Source organism: Solanum tuberosum, unplaced genomic scaffold, assembly GCF_000226075.1.
Source record: "Solanum tuberosum cultivar DM 1-3 516 R44 unplaced genomic scaffold, SolTub_3.0 scf00619, whole genome shotgun sequence".
Lineage (NCBI taxonomy): Eukaryota > Viridiplantae > Streptophyta > Magnoliopsida > Solanales > Solanaceae > Solanum > Solanum tuberosum.
This window is the reverse complement of record NW_006239533.1, coordinates 163,780-183,355: the sequence shown is the minus strand read 5'-3', so window position 1 is coordinate 183,355 and position 19,576 is coordinate 163,780. Positions and strand designations below refer to the sequence as shown.

General features: G+C 33.6%; 2 protein-coding genes across 2 annotated transcripts; one reads left to right on the top strand and one right to left on the bottom strand.

Moving 5' to 3' along the window:
• The first annotated feature begins 373 nt into the window (after positions 1–373).
• On the top strand, positions 374–4,192 carry LOC102594768 (ABC transporter G family member 11-like). The gene is made up of 9 exons (XM_006366163.2): positions 374–950; positions 1,714–1,793; positions 1,884–2,348; positions 2,437–2,523; positions 2,603–2,728; positions 2,803–2,997; positions 3,075–3,161; positions 3,262–3,520; positions 3,644–4,192. The coding sequence occupies exons 1-9, from the start codon at positions 449–451 to the stop codon at positions 4,042–4,044; spliced, it is 2,202 nt and encodes a 733-aa protein (XP_006366225.1). The 5' UTR covers positions 374–448; the 3' UTR covers positions 4,045–4,192.
• Positions 4,193–14,437: 10,245 nt separating this feature from the next.
• On the bottom strand, positions 14,438–15,995 carry LOC102595102 (uncharacterized). Its single transcript, XM_006366164.2, has 3 exons — positions 15,496–15,995; positions 14,964–15,189; positions 14,438–14,881 (listed from the first exon to the last, which is right to left on the bottom strand). Exons 1-3 carry the CDS (start codon positions 15,898–15,900, stop codon positions 14,691–14,693), a joined length of 822 nt encoding a protein of 273 aa, XP_006366226.1. The 5' UTR covers positions 15,901–15,995; the 3' UTR covers positions 14,438–14,690.
• Positions 15,996–19,576: the final 3,581 nt, after the last annotated feature.

The following is a 19,576-nucleotide window of genomic DNA, read 5'->3' as shown; positions in this document are numbered from 1 at the left end:
ATTCTATTATCTAGGGTATAATTTTGCATTTAATTTAGATGGATATTAAACGTAATTCTCTTTTCATACACAATTAAGAAGATAAATTATTTGATCAACCTAATTAATTACTAAAGAAGACATAGTCAACAAAGACCAAAAACTATAATCCAAAATTGTCTCATTTAATTGAATATAATATACACATTTGTTCCTAAGCTTAATTACTTGCTTTGTTGAAAGTCAATTTAGTCTATTTTATTTGTTAAGTACTAAAGTATTTTATACAACTAGCTAAGATGACTACTCTAATTAAATTTCCCAACACCTTCCTTATTGTCACTATAAATATATACCCTCTTTCCCTTCTCTTCCATGCATTAATTCTCCTTTTCTTTTATCTTTCTCACTTATATTTCGAATTCTGATTAACTAGCACAAAATCACATACAGATTAATCGAGTATCAGATGGAGTCACAATCTAATTATGTTCCGAGATGGACACCTAGTCCCATTCGATCACCTCATCGACGTAACGAATCGGAGACAAATGAAAGTGTTAGCTCTGAAGAAGACATTTCTTTTAGCCACATTAATAATCCAACCAAAAATTTCCCATTTACACCAAATATTGGTTCAATTGAAGCACCATCTCTAAGGGTTGATTCTGAAATAAAAAGGTCAATAGAGATGGAAAATTATTATGAGGCACCTAAACAAATTAGTGTTACTAATCCTATGATTAGTAATACTAATTTTGGTTATGATGATGATGTGGCTTTGAGTGGAAAGTTGATTAATGAAGGAATTTATTTAACATGGAAAGATTTATGGGTAACTGTGCCTGATAAAAAAAGTGGGAGAAGAGCTATTTTGCAAGGGCTTACTGGTTATGTACAACCTGGTGAAGTTTTGGCAATTATGGGTCCTTCTGGTTGTGGCAAATCAACTCTTCTTGATACTCTAGCAGGTATTTTTTTCTCTCGATTTAATCATCTGATATTCAAAATTTATTGACTCATGAATCTAAATTTACTAGGGGGTTAAAAACCTCTCCTGTCTTGAAGCTCGATATGATATTCTAGTTAGAGGTAAAAAAACATGATTCCCTATGTTGATTATTTTGATGCTATAGGAATTGGTCGATCTAGTCCATAGAATAATTTTAAAAAGAAGATTGTTGAATTTATTGATGATGAATGTTTTTTTCTAATTTTTATTTATGTATCTTACTTTTCTATTTTATTTTATTTTTGTAAATGTTTAAAAGTGTAATAATAGGTTAAATTTAGGAGATTTTGCTTAAAATTATTGTTTTATATAAATGGTTTATTTATGAACTACTCCACATACTATATAAAGGATGATTAAGGGTCCACATATTTTGACTTCAAACATCAACTGCTTGAGAATCTTCCATTAATTGTTGTTTGGTATAAAAGAATGTTTTAAGTCCACTAGAAAGAGACCTTTTTTTCACATTTGGTATTTGGTTCCATTTTGGGTTTCTAATTAATTAGAATTCACATTACGTAACGTATAATAAAAAGAAAAACGTTTCGTGACAAAATTTCTTACTTTGTTTTCTTAAGATCAAAATTTTAATTAAAAAAAAAAGGATACTATTTATCTCATCAGCATAGTAGAAATAGGCCCCACTAAAATAATATTAAAGTTTTAATTTTGTTAATAAAAAAAATAAATTTAATGTGATGTACATAATATAATTACAGGGAGATTGGATTCGAACACAAGACAAACAGGAGAAATCCTCATCAATGGTCGTAGACAATCACTTGCTTTTGGCACTTCGGTACGATAATTAATATCTCACCTTCTCTTTTTTCTAGTTTAACTTCTATATACTGTCAATATATATAACTTTTTTTTTCTTTCTTGAAAGGCATACGTGACACAAGATGACACATTGATGACAACCCTAACGGTAAAAGAAGCAATTTACTATTCAGCCCAACTCCAATTACCGGATTCGATGTCGAGATCGGAGAAGAGAGAACGGGCTGAACAAACCATAAGAGAAATGGGTTTACAAGATGCAATGAACACAAGAATTGGTGGATGGAGTGTTAAAGGGCTAAGTGGTGGACAAAAAAGAAGAGTTAGTATTTGTATTGAAATATTAAAAAGGCCCAAACTATTATTTCTTGATGAACCAACAAGTGGGCTTGATAGTGCTGCTTCTTATCATGTTATGAATAAAATTGTTCAATTGGCTAAACAAGATGGAAGAACTATTGTTGCTTCTATTCATCAACCAAGTAGTGAAGTTTTTCAACTTTTTCACAATCTTTGCCTTTTGTCCTCTGGAAGAATTGTCTACTTTGGTAACATTTCAAATGCTAATGAGGTATGATATTACTACTGGTGTCGAATAAGCGGGTTGGGTTAAATATATCAACAAAAGACTAATCAAACTTTTTTTTTTGGTTTTGTAGTATTTTGCTTTGAATGGTTTCCCATGTCCAACTATGAGGAATCCATCTGATCATTATCTAAGGACAATCAACAAGGACTTTGATATTGTAAGTAAAAAAATATATTTTCTTTGTCATTATTAATTAAAATCAAATTATTAATGTCTATTTGATTTTAATTAATTAGGATATTGAAAAAGGAGTTGGTGGAAAAGCTACTGCTACAGAAGCAATTGATATTCTTGTGAAGTCATACAAGACTTCACAGGGTTGTCAACAAGTTCAACGTAAAGTTTCAAAAATTTGCCAACAGGTTTGTATAATATAAATTATTTTTTGAAAAAAAATATTAATTTGTGATCTAATGAATATTTAATTTGTGTATAGAGTGGAGGAGAAGAGGCAAAGAAAGGGAGTCAAGCAGGTTTTGTTACTCAATGTATGGTTCTCACAAGGAGGTCTTTCGTGAACATGTATCGTGATCTTGGTTATTACTGGCTACGTTTTGCAATTTATATTGCTTTGTGTTTGTGTGTTGGCACTATTTTTCATGACATTGGACATGACTATGGCTCCATTCAGGTAAATATTGTTATTTATCGTTAAATAGAATTAGCGATGAATTTTTGTTAATCCTGTATTTTTTTTACGTTTTTCAGGCTAGAGGCTCAATGTTGATGTTTGTTGCTGCCTTCTTGACTTTTATGGCTATTGGTGGATTCCCTTCTTTTGTTGAAGATATGAAAGTATATATATGACACTTATTAACTATCTCTATATACTAATTAATAATTTGTCCATTTATACTATGATACTTATATACAATGTCTTTTTTTTTTTGTCTAGCTTTTCACTCGAGAAAGATTAAATGGACACTATGGTGTAGCTGCATATGTGGTGGGAAATACATTTTCTTCCATTCCTTACCTTATATTAATCTCAGTAGTACCTGGCGCGTTGGCTTATTACCTCGTTGGACTACAAAAAGGGTTTGATCACTTCGCGTATTTTGCACTAGTTCTTTTCGCGACCATGATGTTAGTTGAGAGTCTCATGATGATTGTAGCAAGCATTGTCCCCGACTTCCTCATGGGAATCATAACAGGTAAGGATGTTAAATGAACGGATTGAGCTAAATTTCAGCACGTTAAAATTAATAAATGGGGAGGGGGAGGGGGGCAAATTTAATTTTCATGTACTAATTTTGTGATCGTTTGATAATATATAGGAGCTGGAATTCAAGGTGTTATGATGCTTAATGGAGGTTTTTTCAGATTGCCTAATGATCTTCCTAAGCCATTTTGGAAGTACCCAATGTATTACATTGCATTTCACAAATATGCAAATCAAGGGTTTTACAAGAATGAATTTTTGGGATTAAATTTCCCTAATGAACAAATTAGAGGGCCAGCCATAATTAGTGGTGAAGAGATATTGAGAAATGTATGGCAAGTACAAATGGGATATTCAAAATGGGTTGATGTTGCTATATTATTTGGAATGGTAATACTCTATAGGTTAATGTTTTTGGGAATAATTAAAACTGTGGAGAAAATTAAACCTATGATTAGAGCATTTATGGCTCGTTCTTCCAAAAATCCAACTCATGCTGAAAATCTAGACTCATAATTGTGTGTAATTATATTTTGTTGTTGATGTAAAATGTGTACCAAAGTTTATTATTAATTGTTGTATTCAAGACCAATGTCTGGTTGGTCATTTAATTCAATTTACCTACTTTTGTGAGTGTATTAATTAAAAGTTGGAGTAATTTGTTTTTTTGGCTAATTGTATGGTTGATTGAAATTGTGTAAACTATACATAATGTTTATTTAACAATTATTATGGTTGATTAATTTGAGGTTTGTTGTCACATCTCAAGGGTTAGTTAGGTTTGAACTTTCTCCGTATCAAATTATCTCTCGTATTTAATTTTTAAACATTTTTTTAAGAAAATGCTGATTAAGAGGTTTTTTCTTCTTCTTATTCTATCCTTATTTATGTCTTAAGATATATTATGTTTTTTCATCAAATATTTATTTTATTTTATTAAGGTGTTTGTAAATTTTAAGAACAATTACTATTAAGAATAAAATAAAATAAAAATATTTTGAACTTTTAAAATAACAAATAATTTTTTTAAGGAAAAAACAAAAGTTACGACAAATATTTTGAGACGGAAAGAGTTTGTATTTACCAAGTAGCAACGTACCACGTTCATTGTTTTTCAACATCAATAAGTTGACTTGACTTACTATTTTCATGTTGAAATATACTCCCTCTGTCCCTAATTACTTGTCGGCTTTTCCTTTTATAGTTGTCCTTAATTACTTGTCCATTTTGACAAATCAAGAAAGGACAAATTTTTTTTTACCTATTATATCCTCAATTAAATGACTAATTACTTTTAAAAATGTAGAACTTTTCATCCACTTCATAATTAATAGGGATAAAATGGTAAACTCACTATGTCATTAATTGCTTTCTTAATAAGTGTGTCAATTCAAAAGTGAACAAGTAATTAGGGACAAAAAGAGTAGTACTTATATAAATTCTCAAACTTCCATGCTCGTCAACATTTTCCAGGTTTAAGTACTACTTTCTCAATCTCAAATTATCTGTCGCGTTTTTTTTACATGCTCCTTAAAAAAATATTAATTAATTTAATCAATAGAGCTTTTAATATTAATAATTTTACCCTCATTTATATATCTTATGATATAATCTCCTTTCATTAAATATTTATTCAATTGAGATGTTTATACTTATCAAAAACAAGAATTACTAAAGATAATGAAAATAATATCTTGAACTTTTAAAATGACAAATAATTTGAAATAGAAAAATCACTACAAATAAGTATAGTTGTTCACTATACTAAAAATAGTTGTCCAACCATACTTGTTCAATTTAGAAAATCAAGAAATAATTTATTTTTGTGTTTATTTTACCCTTGCTATTAAATACTATGATTTATCATCTAACACATTTCTCAAAACATTAAATTTAATAAAATCAAAGGATAATATAATAATATTATCCCTATTATTTATTGGAGTCCGGAGCGAAAAGGGCAACTTTTTTCTTTAAAAATAAAAAACGACACATTAAAATTTTTTTAACCAAAAGGGCAAAATCGCTCCTGACGGAGCGATTTTGTTCTGACAAGAATTGACGCCGTTCCGGTAAAAGAAATAAAGCGATTTTCTCAAAAAAATATTTTTTCTATAGCAGCGATTTTGTTTAAGAAATTAATTTTTTTTTTAAAAAAAATCCTACCCTTGCAGAGAATTTAATTAAAAAAATTAAAACTGAAGGCAACGATTTTCATAAAAAGCTTTTTTTTTAAAAATCTTTACCCTTTCAGCGATTTTAATGAAAATTAAAACTGAAAATCGCGATTTTTTCTTTAAAAAACTTGTTTTTTTTTAAATGGCTGCCGCCGGAAATTTATGTAATTTAAAGGGATAAGGGTCAGAAAAGACCCAACTTTGGTCGAATTTGCTGTTGCGATACTAAACTTTCATAAGGACCTATTACCTCCATAGACTATTTAATACCGTATTTTTTTACCCCCCTGGACTATTTAATAGTGTATTTTAAAGGTATATATGTGCCCACGTGGACACATTACTATTTATAATTTTGCATTATTTTTTATGTCCACGTGGCAAATATATATGTTTAAAATATGGTATTAAATAGTCTAGGGAGGTAATAGGTCCTCATGAAAGTTTAGTATCGCAACAGCAAATCCGACCAAAGTTAGGGTATTTTCAGACCCTTATCCCTAATTTAAAACTTGTTCTTTATGTTTTTTTTTTTAATTCCTTAACAAAAAATCACTGCTATAGCAGCGATTTCACTACTTCTTTTTTATAAAAACGCTGCTATAGCAGCGATTTTAAAAAAATAATGATTTTTTTTCCGAGAAGGCAACGATTTTTATTTCTTTTAACGGTCAATTTTTGTCCAAAGAAAATCGCTCCGTCAGGAGCGATTTTGCCATATTGGTTAATTTTTTTTTTATGTACCGTTTTTGTTTTTTGAAGGAAAAAAATGACCTATTTGGCTTCAGTTTATTGTATCTTAAGGGGGGTGTCAAGTCAATAATTAATAACTATTGTTGGACAGAGAGAGTAATTATTCCCTCCGTCCAACAATAGTTGTCCACTATACTATTTTGAAATGTTCAATAATACTTGTCCATTTTATGAAATCAATGGATAATTTTACAATTAATTCCTAATTTGCCCTTATCATTAATTATAGTTATTTTCCTTTTACATTTTTCAAGATATTGCATTTATTATATTCAAAATGTGATATAGTTAAATTACCTTTTTATTTATAATTTCTTAAGAAATATGCGAAGTTAATAGTAAACCATTATCGTTCGTCTGCGGAGTATCAAGTTGCAACGTTGTTTATCTTTTTAGTATATGGATATTGTCCTTATCATTCATTGACGAAGAGTTGATCTCTTTAATTCCATTAATGTGGACGCCTTAAGAGTACATTTTCTTGGTGAATTATCTGACCAAGTATACACTAGTGTCCATATTTTTCAACATTGGTCACTACGTACTATGATGACCATTTATATTTTTTCCAATTTTTTTTTCTTTTTGGAATAAAGTGAAGTAGATGGGAATTGAATAATAAGTTGACTTGAGACTATTTACATGTTGAAAAATATATAAAATGTGTTGTAATAACTTGGCCGTTTTTGTTTTGATGAGAGAATAAAACCATCCGTTTTTGTTTTGATGAGAGAATAAAACCATCAAATGTTGTTAGCGATAAATATTTTTTTATTTCTAATTAAAGTTTTTGAATCGAGCTCTAGATATGAAATCATTTCTGACAGGGAGTACTTTATTTGATCTCTCAAATGGGACCTTCCAACGTGAATCTGAATTAGTCAGACTCAAAAACAAACACAGAATACTGAATGAGAAATAAAAAATGAAAAATGAAACATCGAATATATTTACTTTTGGTTTAGAGTAATACAACAACATATTTAATATAATCTCACAAAGGGAGAATGAAGAAGATAAAGTATACGCAAATCTTACTCCTATCTCGAAGCCTGAAGGTAGCAATGAATTGTTGGTTGAACTATTGGTTTGGGGAGGAAAAAGTGTGTGCAGACCTTACACTACAACAAATAAAGAATTTTGCAGCAATAATATAATTGTGTTATATTAAATTTAGCATCAATAATAAATATGGACATTTATAAATAACATTCTATATAAATATCCACTAAAAGTTTTAATGATTTTGAATGCAATAACATTAACTCAATCACCATTAAATATTTTTGCGATAATATATTAAAAGAAAAAATTATTATCACTTTTTTTATATAGTGACAAACTATTGTCCACATTTTTCAACAATATTGATCACTACAATACGTACTATATATATGATGACCATTAACATTTTATGGAATATATTAAAGTAAATGATTAATTGAATAAATTGACTTGACTCAAAGTACTATTTTCATGTTGAAATATTTATAAAAAAAATGTTGGAATAACTTGACCGTCGGTGTTTTACACGCTGAGAGAATAGAACACCGAATATACTATTTTAATTTGTGATCGAATAATAAATATTCGTTTATTTTTAATTAAAAATTTTAAGTTCGAGTCTTGAGTGAAATTATTTTAGATAATGAAAAAGTAAAATTTTACCATTCAAAGAAAAAAAATTCGATGCAAATCAGAATTAGTAAGAAATACTTGGTGTCTATCTAAATAGAATGAACTGTTTATTAGTGAGATGACTAAATCCAAATAAATTTAATAAGGTATATACAATTGACAATGTTAAAATTGGAGAAAGGGTAAAAAATGTCCCATGCGTAACTTTCCACTGGTAGCGTGAGAGTTGGACCTTTTTAATTGTTTAGAGGTTTATTTAAGGGAAAATTGTATGAAATAGCAAATTATTAATTTAAATTAAATGTTATAGCTATATTTTTTTTTATTTGTAATTCGCAGTAAACATTCCATGTTATATCGAAATATACAAATAAATCCATTTGGTATACATATGTGTTGTATAAAAATTAATTGCAGGATCCATTTGTATACCGAATATACAAATAGACACATTCGGTATACATATGTGTTGTATAAAAATTAATTGCAGGATCCATTTGTATACTGAAATATATAAATAGACCCATTCAGTATACATATGTGTTGTATATATGTAGTAATTTTGTTTATATACAATTACTATGTTTTAGTTTGTATACCGAAATATACAAATACAGATTTTTATGTATATGTATACCGAAATATACAGATTAATAGCCAAGTTTGCTATGGAGCACAATTATACAAACTATAGTTATAACATACAAATATGATTTTTATGTTTGCTAAACCTAATATTTACTATACAAGGAAATAACGTTAAGGATATTGATGAGTCAATAGGTTTTCATAACAACAACAACAATTACTCCCTCCATTTCATATTAATTGATGGGAAAACTTACATAAATATACTATAATAATTTATTTTTTACCATTTATAGCATTAACATTTTTTTTTCACTTGATCACTTTTAATACATTTATAATACAGTTTTAATACATTACAAAAAATAATCTATTATTCACATATAATACACGTTTTATTGATGGATAATATATTTATCACACATTTTAATACACTTATAATACAAAATGTGTCAACTTCTTACCAAAAAAGCATAATATATTTAAAAAAAACAGTTATAATACATATATATTGCATAGATAATTCACTTTTAATACATATTACAAATTTAACATAGTATTGCTAAAAATGATAATAAATAAAAAGTATCGCTAAAATTCGTAATTATTTTTTAAAAGGCACCCATCCAAGTAATTTTTCTTTAATGGAATTGTTGAGACATTTTTCATTTTTCAAATTAACTTAATTGTTCAATTTTCAAGACTATTTTTAGAATGTTCGTCCAATTTTACCCTTCATTAGTTAGTATTGGAATTAATTATCAATTAATGTTTAGTTATTTTAATCATAAATTTGACAATAATTAATAAGGGTAAAAATGAAAGGTTATGTCTAATTTATGTCTTAATCTTCTTTTCTTAACGAGTGTGAAACACCTCAACAATTTAATTAATTTGAAATGGAGGGAGTACTATATATTTAATGTAATTTATTAGTGAAATCTATGGATGATAGGATATACACAATGTTATTTCTATCTTTATAGGATAGAAAAATTATGTTGATTTTTGATAGACTCTCCACCTAAAAATATTTTACAAAATTGGTTGAAATAAAAAACTAAATGAAAATACAAAAGAAAAATATTAACACCAAAAATAATAAGGATAACAATGTAAAAGAAATAACAGTAGAAAATAAGGTAATGGTAAAATAATATTACTATATACTCGTTAAGGAGAGCGATAACCGATAAAGTGTTCTAAACTAGAACTATGCCCCTCACCCCCTCACTCCACTTAAAAGAAAGAAATTGCTCAACCTCCTATTAATTTTCTATCCTGATTTTCGACTTTCAAACTTCTATCTAGGGTCACATCTTTGGTATATTGATGATACACTATGTCATGCATATCTAATTATCTTTTTCAGTTCTTTTTCGGTCTACCTCTATGTAACACCCCATATTTTAGTTAGTTGAACTAGTGAGTTCTAGAGTCTTTGGAAAGAGTTTTGGTGTGTCGTATGAGGGTTAAAATCAAGATAAATGGTTCCTGTACTTAGAATGACATGTTTAGGGGTTAAACGTCCGGGTACGACTCCCCAAGGACCCCTCAGGGGTCCTTGAGGAAGACCCCAAAACTATCTAAAAGTGTGATTCACTATTGCAAACCACTCTCAGTAGACTGATCTACTCCATGTGGTTCATGGTCGTGGATCAGGCCTGAGTTGGCCTGCAAGTTTTGAGTCTCTGACCCAAACCACGAGACCAATCCACGGTCCGTGGATGGGTGGTCAAGTCGTAGGTGCTGCCAGTTTTTCAGTTTTAGTTTTTAAGTTAGTATTTAGGGGTTATTTTAGTAATTAGTTTAGGGGTTAGGAGGGGCGATTAGTTAGTTAATTTACCTCCTATAAATAGTTAATAGACCCTAAACTAATCGCTTTAACTCATTCATCTAAAGACCCCCAAATTACTCCCAAGAAATCCCCTCTCTAGAATAGAAGAAGAAGAAGAAGAAGAAGAGAAGAGAAGAGGGCAGCAACTTAGGGTGATTTTCCCCATTGATTCAAGTTTTGTTTGGGGATTTGATTGAAGGTATGTGAAGCTTATTCATCCATGGGTTCTTTCACCCATGAAGCCCCAATAGATTCCCCCAATTGTGAACTCAAAAACCCAATTCTAGTTAGGGTTGTGATTGCATTGTGGGTAGGGCTTGGGTGTGATTCCAATCTAGTGGATATCACCCAATTATGATTAAATTGTCTTTGTTTAATGATATTATGATGAATTCATGTGATTTCTATGATGAACCCTAATCTAAATTGATGAATGTGATTATTGTGGGTTGATGTCATTAGAGGCAAAATTGAAGGTTCTAAAGTGATCTTCCTATTTCAATGTCTTGAATACTAATTGATCTTAGTTAGGATCATCTAATCATGAATTGAACTAGACTTAATTGAATAGGAATGATCTTGACTTGTAAAAGTTGGAATTGAACCTTTATGATCAAGTATGACTAGAATCACCTTCTAAGGAACAATGTGATTGAATAGCTTGTAATTTAGACATGGATCATGATAGAATGAAGTTAAGCTGGAAAGTAGGGCTTGTAGCCATCATTGTTAGGCTTTGGGGGTAAAGTCAATATGATGTGATCTTGTGGTGTAATTATCCTCCTCTTATACACTTAGACATGAATATGCTAGGAGATTCAAGTTCTCTCACATAGAAGGATTCTAGGTTGACCTACTAACCTAAAATGAATCAAAGCATGTTAGACTAGAATAGCTTGAAGTTGTGATATATGATCCCTTCATGTATAGCTTGGCTTAGTATAACAAGACCAATGTTGATAGCTTAGGATGAAGAGCTATTCTCTCCTAAGGGATAACTTGACTTAGCATTGTAGGATGCATGTCATGGTAGCATGAGTTAGTAGTAGTCATGGTAGCCTAGGATTGATGATTTATACTCTCTTATGGATAAGCTTGAACTAGCATTGTTAGGATGCATTCATGGTAGTTTGACTTGGTTTGGCCAAGACCATTTCATGATAGCTTTGGGATAGAGGACTTAGACCCTCCTAAGGTTATCTTGAGTTAGGATTAGTCATGGTAGCTTAGGAGTCTACAAGCCAGAGAGGCCACTTTAAGATGCCTAAAAGCTCATTTGGCCAGAGCCCAGAGTAGAATGAAGTCTCATGCGGATAAAGGAAGAACTGATAGGTCCTATGTAGTGGGAGATTGGGTTTACATCAAGTTACATCCTTACAGACAGACCTCTCTTAAATCCCATGCTTTCCAGAAACTTTCAGCCAAGTTTTTTGGTCCTTTCCAAATCCTTGCAAGGGTGGGTCCAGTTGCTTACACCCTCCAGTTACCCTCTGACTCTAAAATTCATCCCACCTTCCATATTTCTCAACTCAAAAAGAAGTTGGGATCCCATATTGTTTCTGCTACTCTCCCTGAAATTCATGTTGATGCTGGCCACATACTTCTTACTCCTCAGGCCATTCTTGATAGGAGGATTGTCAAGAAGCACGGCAGACCTGCTACTCAGTTGTTAATCAAATGGTTCAATGCAGCAGACGAGGACAGCACTTGGGAAGATTTTCAGTCTTTCACTCAGCAGTTTCCACATTTTAATCCTTGAGGACAAGGATTAGTCGAAGGGGGGGAGTATTGTTACATGCCAATTAGTTCATTTCATTAATTCCAATTTGTATATGCTTGTATTTTAGCTAAGTGAAGCAGTCACGTGACTAAGCATGGGTGTGAAACTGAAGCCGTTAGGAAATGTTGTTAGAAGAGTTAGTTATAACTAACTCTCGGAAATAGTCCAGCTACATATAGTTGATCTTTCATTGTAATGGGTATCAATTTAGAGATCAATAAGAAAATTCTCTCTCCTTTCTCTTCTATCAGTTTTCTCTTTCTTTGAAGGGAATCGAGCACAGCTGTTCAAGGGTAATTCAATACTTTTCCCTTTAGGCTTACTCATCTTAATTCTGTTTGTATCCCTCCTAAGGTTATCTTGAGTTAGGATTAGTCATGGTAGCTTAGGGTTGAGAATCACACTCTTCTATGGATAACTTGCATTTGTCATATAGTACACTTATAAGGGTAGCATGACTTAGTTGGTTTATGACTATTTCATGGTAGCTAGGATAGGACACTTGAACCTTTCCTAGAGTAGCTTGGACTTGCATGTTAGTGTGTATTCCAAGGTAGTTAGCTTAGCTTAACCTAGTTATGTTAGTAAGATGATAGCATGGTCTAGCCTATTAGGGGGTTATTCCTTGGTAGCCTTGAATAGAGGTAAATAGAATAGAGGGATTAGTCCCCAACTAGTGAACCTTCATGATAGTTTAAATGGGTACTTAGTGTGGGTAGTAGTCTGGGGTGCTATCCATACATTGCACAAGTATGACTTAAGGCTAGGTATGAAGGGTTCCCACACATAGTATGACTTAGCTTGGGTTGTTGCCATAGTTGCCTTCCAAGATATGATTGACCAAGGTGGTAGGTTCCTTTGTCTATATGAAGTAAGCTTATAGTAAGACCAAAAGTAGGGTGAATATGACTAAGATGATTTCATGGCTATGCTTAGTGTGAATGGTAGTATGGGATGCCTTTCATGCATTGCACAAGTGTGTCTTGAGGTTCCTTAGAAGTATGGTGCCCTTATGGTAGAAAGACTTATGACTTAACCATGCACATAGACTATGATTAAGATGACTAAAAAAGGGATACTTGGCTTGGGTGGTATTATGGGATGCTATTCTTGCTTTGCACTTGTATACCTTTGAGGTTACTTGAGAATGGTGCTATTATGGTAATGATGACTAGAGTCAATTATGTTGATATGATTATGACTTATCTCCTATGCTCATTAAATATATCTTATGTGACTTGTGTTTATATGATGCTTATTGGAGACCATGCTATGACTATGATGATTATATTGTGATTATGTTATTGTCTCTTATGCTTATGTCTTATGTTGACTAACCATTTGAGATGCTCTTATGATGTTGTGTTAGCTTTCATACTTAGTACGTTTTGTACTAACGCATATTGCCTACATTCTAACCAAATGTAGGGTTGGAGGCTTGAGTTGCTTTGGAGGCTAGAGTTTCAAGGATTTAGAAGAATTGAAGAATTGGTGAGTCCTCATAGCTTCGAGGACGAACCATTTATTTCCTTATGTCATTTCTTTATGTTTTTAGACTTTGTATGGGATGTGTCCCAAAGACTTTTATTCATGAGTTTAAATGGATGGTTTGAGACAAATGTTCTAGTACAGACTTCCGCTTGATTTTATGAAATAAGACTTCGATTGTAAAAGTTTTCAATTTTCCCGTATTTTCTATTATCTTATGTTAAGAATGTGCTAAGGACTTGTATGCGACCCCTTTGGGGTCAACTACGCTATGTTACGACTAGGGGATGCTCTCGAGTCGTCACACTCTATTTCTCCTTAGTCTTAATATTGCTAACTTCTCACACCTTATCACTGAGACATTTACACTCCTCTCCTTAACACCAACTTTCATTCTTGACAAATTTTCTAGGCATCAAACTGCACACATCTTCAAACATCGTAGTTTCACGTGCATAAATATTTTGGGCATAACCCCTTCGATTAAATTTATTAGCTTCCTTTCTCAAATAGAAAACACGTAAAAATGTTTTGTGGCTTGCTTCACTAAATTCGTAAGACAAGTGTATTGGAAAAACACCATTAATGTCTTCTTGATTATGTGAAACACCAATTATTTTGAAATAAAATGAAAAGGTTAAAACACCATTTATTTTGAAATGGACTAATATTGTTGAGTATTGATCCATCAATATTTTGATTACAAAGAGGACACTTCCCTCCATTTTCATCTGAAATCTATAGTTGTAGAAATTGTCTTAAACAGAAGAAACCAACAAATAAACATCAAAATATTACAAATTTCCTTGTAATGGTACACATATTACAGCTTCCAAAATTGTTAGTTTACCTGTAACTTGTCTCAATTGTTTTTCAATATTTTCAATTTAGCTTAATCTGCTCAAGCAGCAATCAATGGCTTGTTTTCCAGCAATAAGGAATCTGAATCCTCCTCCGAATACGTCAACATCCTTTCTAGAAGTTCTTGGATATCAAGTGCAATCACCATCACTGTGATGCTATTCCGGCCTCTCCAGCATCCTATAGCGATAGTTGATGCATCCACTTGAGGTTCCGACAAGGTCTTATTGTCTAAAAGAAACAGAGAGCAAACTTTACGAGAGAAACAAACCAATCGTGTTTACTCAAATGAAGATACCAGATCACAACTAACCTTTATTCAAAATCACTGCACAACAACCAAACTGCAGCTTTGAAGCCTTTTCCCGAAATTCAGCATCCACAAAATCACCAAATTTAATGCTCTTGTACTGCAAAAGAAGCTTGAAATCTACAGGAGATGCATACACTATTTTTTTGGTAATATGTGGCAGCAGCAATGGCACTCCTTCAGATGTTATGCGGAATACACATTCTGTAGAAACATCTTTTTGCCGCTCCTGCAACATTGAAAAGAGAAAATGGAAAGGTTATCTAATAGTGCAATGGATGGAGGTCACGGGAAAGAATGACATAAAGGGTCATTCAAGTGGTGCCCTCGTAGTTTGCTACTTGTTTTTAAGAGGGCTTGGCAGTCTTGCTTTTTCCACCTCCTTTCCTTTCTGGGGGTTGGGGGATGTAGGATGCGAAGTTCTTTCTGAAGAAAACTTCGTAAAAGATGGATGTTCAAACACATGCACATGAATCTATAGAATGACATGAGCTCAAAGAACAGAAATCTCAAGTGTCAAATTTGAGCGACTTACAAACATCTTGAGCCCAACAGCAGCGATCTTGAGCTGCTCACCAGCTAGAAAATTGAGTTCAAGAACTTCTTTCACAGATTTAGATACATAATAAACTCTTTTCACATGGTCGATATCAGTATTCCTCACAATCAAATGACCTTTGAATGGAAAGGATTCCTTGATGCCATAGAAGGCCTTTATCTGACCCACAGCTGCCTCCTCGTGGTAAAATAATATTGGGTCAATCCCTCTCCATCTTCCTCGCATCTGTAACTTTCTACTCCCTGTAACCAACTCAGGACCAGCTTTTCCATCACTGGAAGGTTTAATCAGCTCCGGCCTTTTTTCTTCCACTATTTTACTGGGGTCAGTATCCAGTGTAGCTTCGTCATTTCCATTTTCAAGAATATCAGCATCAGCCATAGTCACTTCAGATAGTTGATTACCTACAGAATCCACTTCCTCAACTTCATCAGCATTTATATTTTTGACCTTAGGTAAACTTTGTTCTTGGAAATTGCCCGCGTGGAAGTTATTAACTGTTGAATTGTTTATTTGCGCTAAACGTGTTTAAATTTTTTATAACTTTCATTGCATTTCATGGCATATTCCCTTGTATGTATAGTATATCAAAGGACGGTTTTGCGGAACCGCAACCGGACTTTTTTATACTCAACCCTTTTTTGGAATGATCGACAATTTATTGGTTCGTCATACGTCCAATGGTTGTCGTGAATTCCAGCCTAAGTTGTCAACTTGGGTTCCCGGTCTTTCAAAAGCCAATCTTAGTCAACTAGCGTAGAGCGAAACCAAATCCCGACTTTTAGCGCATTTTAAACTAAGATGACCCAACACCCGAGGCGTGTTTGGCCCATTAGAATCCCACCTTGTGTCTATTTGGCCCATTTTGGCAATTAAAAGACAATCATACTTATGTGTTAATTGAAGGATGTATATGTATTCTTAAAACAAATCAATTATCTAATGGGGGTGGGGGAAACTTACCTTTGTTTGTTTTTCTTGTAGGATGAATCCAATCCATGAGCCTCTGAGAACCCGAATGGTGACCATACCTGACCTTTATCTCCAAGTTTGGTGAAAGTTCATGAACATCGGGGACAAGAGAAAAGTTCAAAGACACATAGGCAATCTCCCGTCATTGATGGAAATGGTGGCTTGCCCCTGTTTAATTGGAACGATGGTAAAGTTTTGGGACAACGACAATATGGTATTTCGGTTCGGGGAAGTGGAAATGACGCCAACTATTGAAGAAGTCCTTGCAAGTTACGGGAGTGTCGATATGTCTAACAAGAGGAAGCGTCAACCCGATACAGATCTTCTCTTCCCTAAAACATGGGATTTAGCTGAATCAAAGAAAAACTGTCACTCGTCAAAGCCGATTGGATGGACAAGCTGCCCGGGCCAAACATTCCACTTCGAAAGCTTTACTATCGATTCGGACGTGCAAGAGCCTACAAAAAGTTCAAAGAAGAGTTTGTCTCAAAAGGAAAATGAAAGGAGACACGTCCTCTCGCCTTTGCAATATGCCTACTTGGGACGATGGTATTTCCCAAGGGGCCCAACTACACTATCCATCCAAGTGTAGTAATGGTCGCTCACGCTATCTTTTATGGAGTGGGCTACGGGTCAGCAACCAAGTACTACAATTTGGCACCCATGATCTTGGCCGACATTTATAGGGCTTTGGACAAATGTCAAAGCGGAGAGCGTTTCTTTCAGGGATGAAACCTCATACTTCAATGGTGGATGATGAGGCACCTGATCAAAGCACATAATCCAGAAGAACCAGACCCGTTGAGACGATCAGACGAACTTGCAGGTCACGATTGGTGGATGTACCATAATCATTGCAACAAAACTGGAGGTTTAAAATTCTGGTATCCAAGACTTCAAGGGCTAAGAGAAGAAAATGTGCAGTGGTCGATAGAAAGTCTGGTGGTGACAAAGCAAATGGTGATTCGAGCGGGAAACACCCCTTACTTGTATTTGCCGGGTTAAGAGGGACTAGACCATATGCTCCCGGTCGAGTCCTTAGACAACTGGGAGGGAAACAGGAGATTCCCCAAATTACGGACATGAAGAAATTTGCAACCGATCATGAAAATGGACAAGTCTCATATGCTGAAGACATACGTAGAACATGGAAGACCCGAAAGGTATTGGGTGAGCCGGTACCAAACAGATTCCGTCCTGAATGTTCTAAGGATTACAAGGAATGGTTGAAGAAGAGCCTCGCCAGAACTATCGAGCCTGGTCCAAATGTTTCCCATATTATTACAGATGTTGGGGCCAAGCATCAAATTTGACTTCATCGACTCTAAGAGAAGTATGATAAGAATGAGTTGGACCATCAACGCCGACATTCAGAAGACGCCAAAGTCATAGCTCAGTTGAAGCAAGAGCTACGAAGAGCCAGACAATGCATGTCAGAACTAGATGATAGCATGGAGCAGCAGATTAAGTCGGTCGAGAGGTTCAGACATCAAGAAGGGGCTCGGTTGGCAAGTGATCACCTATAGGCGAACATATATGCTATGTGGGAAGAGGTCAACATCGCCAAGAGGGCCAGACTTGGTGAAGGATCATGAGGAACTTGAAGTTTGTTATCATCCCCTGCGTGTGATTGCTTTATTTGTACTTTGCTTTGTAATTTACTTTTCGAGCTCATTTCCCTAATTTTGTGTTTTTCAAACATTTCTGAATGCTGTTAATGAAATATTTTGGGGATATTGAATTGGCTTAAAAAGACATATACATCATTCAATTCGCTAGGCCTACTCTTGGCACAAAAGGGTCACATGCATGTTTAGGATGCGATATTTGTCTGTTTACTTATGTCCTTTAACTATTTATGTGATATTGTTGCTTTGAATGAGGACATTTTTAGCCCAATCCTTTTCAAAAAATTTCTGAAAATTTCCCCAATAACAAATACAAGTCACTACCAAATGTCCAACCAAAATTCCATGAGTCTTAAGTTTCTCTGCCAGAAATAAAATCCTACTACCAGATCCTAAAATATTACTCTGTCATCTCAGAAAAGGTGAAATTGCTGCTAAGATGGAAAAAGGCAAGGGTATCCACATAGAGCTAACTGAAGAGGATTTGAGGATGGAATTGCAGCGGCTCAAGCGAGAGATCCAAGAAACCAGAGAAAGGAGAATATAAGTAGAGTTTGCCACCGCAGTCGCACGAGCAATAAATGCGGCACTAGACGCGGAATTGGCAGCAAAGATGATAAAATGCGATGTTATAAGTAAAAAGACAGTTGTTGTGCGAAAGGAACATGACGTCTTCAAGAATGATATAACTATGAGACTTCAGAAGATATGCGGGAAATTCTCTTTCTTCAATCAAGAAGCCAATAGTGGTCCCGAAGACACTCACCTTGGAGCTACTGAAGAAGATGCCGATGAGCAAATCATCTATATGTCTCCCTTCCTGGGACGTCTGAAAGGAGGAGACAAAAAGATCACTCTCCCGGCTTATGAGCGGACACATAGCGTGGGGGAAAGATGTAAGATCCCGTAGTTTTTTCTCTAATCGTGCATAATATATGTGGCGTAGTATGGCATGGTTATATGAGGTGTATATGACTTTGTATCGTACATTGAAGATTAATATTGCAAGTCGGTGGCAATATCAACGAACTAAACTAAAGTTTTAGGTCAAAGGAACCCCTCAAACAAAGTTTATGAGAAAAAAAATGGCTCCGGTAGAACTTCACCCGTTTGAAAGGTTTAACTTGTCCCATACCTTGTGGATAAGCCTATGACTGTAAGACATGCTAAGAATAGTGTGTTATGAGGTATTATAATAGCACAAGGGTCGTATGTTAAGTTTGGAAGTCAAGAAAATTAGTGAAACTAAAGTCGGCAAAAGTTATCGAAGTTTCTCTAATAATATTTTCTTAACTTTGGGTCAAATGTCTTGGATGTTTTCTCCCAATATACAAAGAGTTAGAAGGCCTATCACCCATTAAATCGAAGGCCTACGAGTCTAGTTTGCAACGCACAAAACCCCGTATCTAACCGACATCGGAGTAAAAAGTTATGAGGGTTTTACTACGGACTGTCGG

Bases quoted from the DNA above. Each gene is read 5' to 3' on its own strand.
- LOC102594768 (XM_006366163.2), top strand. From the start codon at position 449: ATGGAGTCACAATCTAATTATGTTCCGAGATGGACACCTAGTCCCATT. The intron at 951-1,713 runs GTATTTTTTTCT...ATATAATTACAG, and splicing joins TCTTCTTGATACTCTAGCAG to GGAGATTGGATTCGAACACA. The intron at 3,162-3,261 runs GTATATATATGA...TTTTTTGTCTAG, and splicing joins CTTTTGTTGAAGATATGAAA to CTTTTCACTCGAGAAAGATT.
- LOC102595102 (XM_006366164.2), bottom strand. From the start codon at position 15,900: ATGGCTGATGCTGATATTCTTGAAAATGGAAATGACGAAGCTACACTG. The intron at 15,190-15,495 runs GTAAGTCGCTCA...TCAATGTTGCAG, and splicing joins CTGTTGGGCTCAAGATGTTT to GAGCGGCAAAAAGATGTTTC. The intron at 14,882-14,963 runs GTTAGTTGTGAT...TGTTTCTTTTAG, and splicing joins TGCAGTGATTTTGAATAAAG to ACAATAAGACCTTGTCGGAA.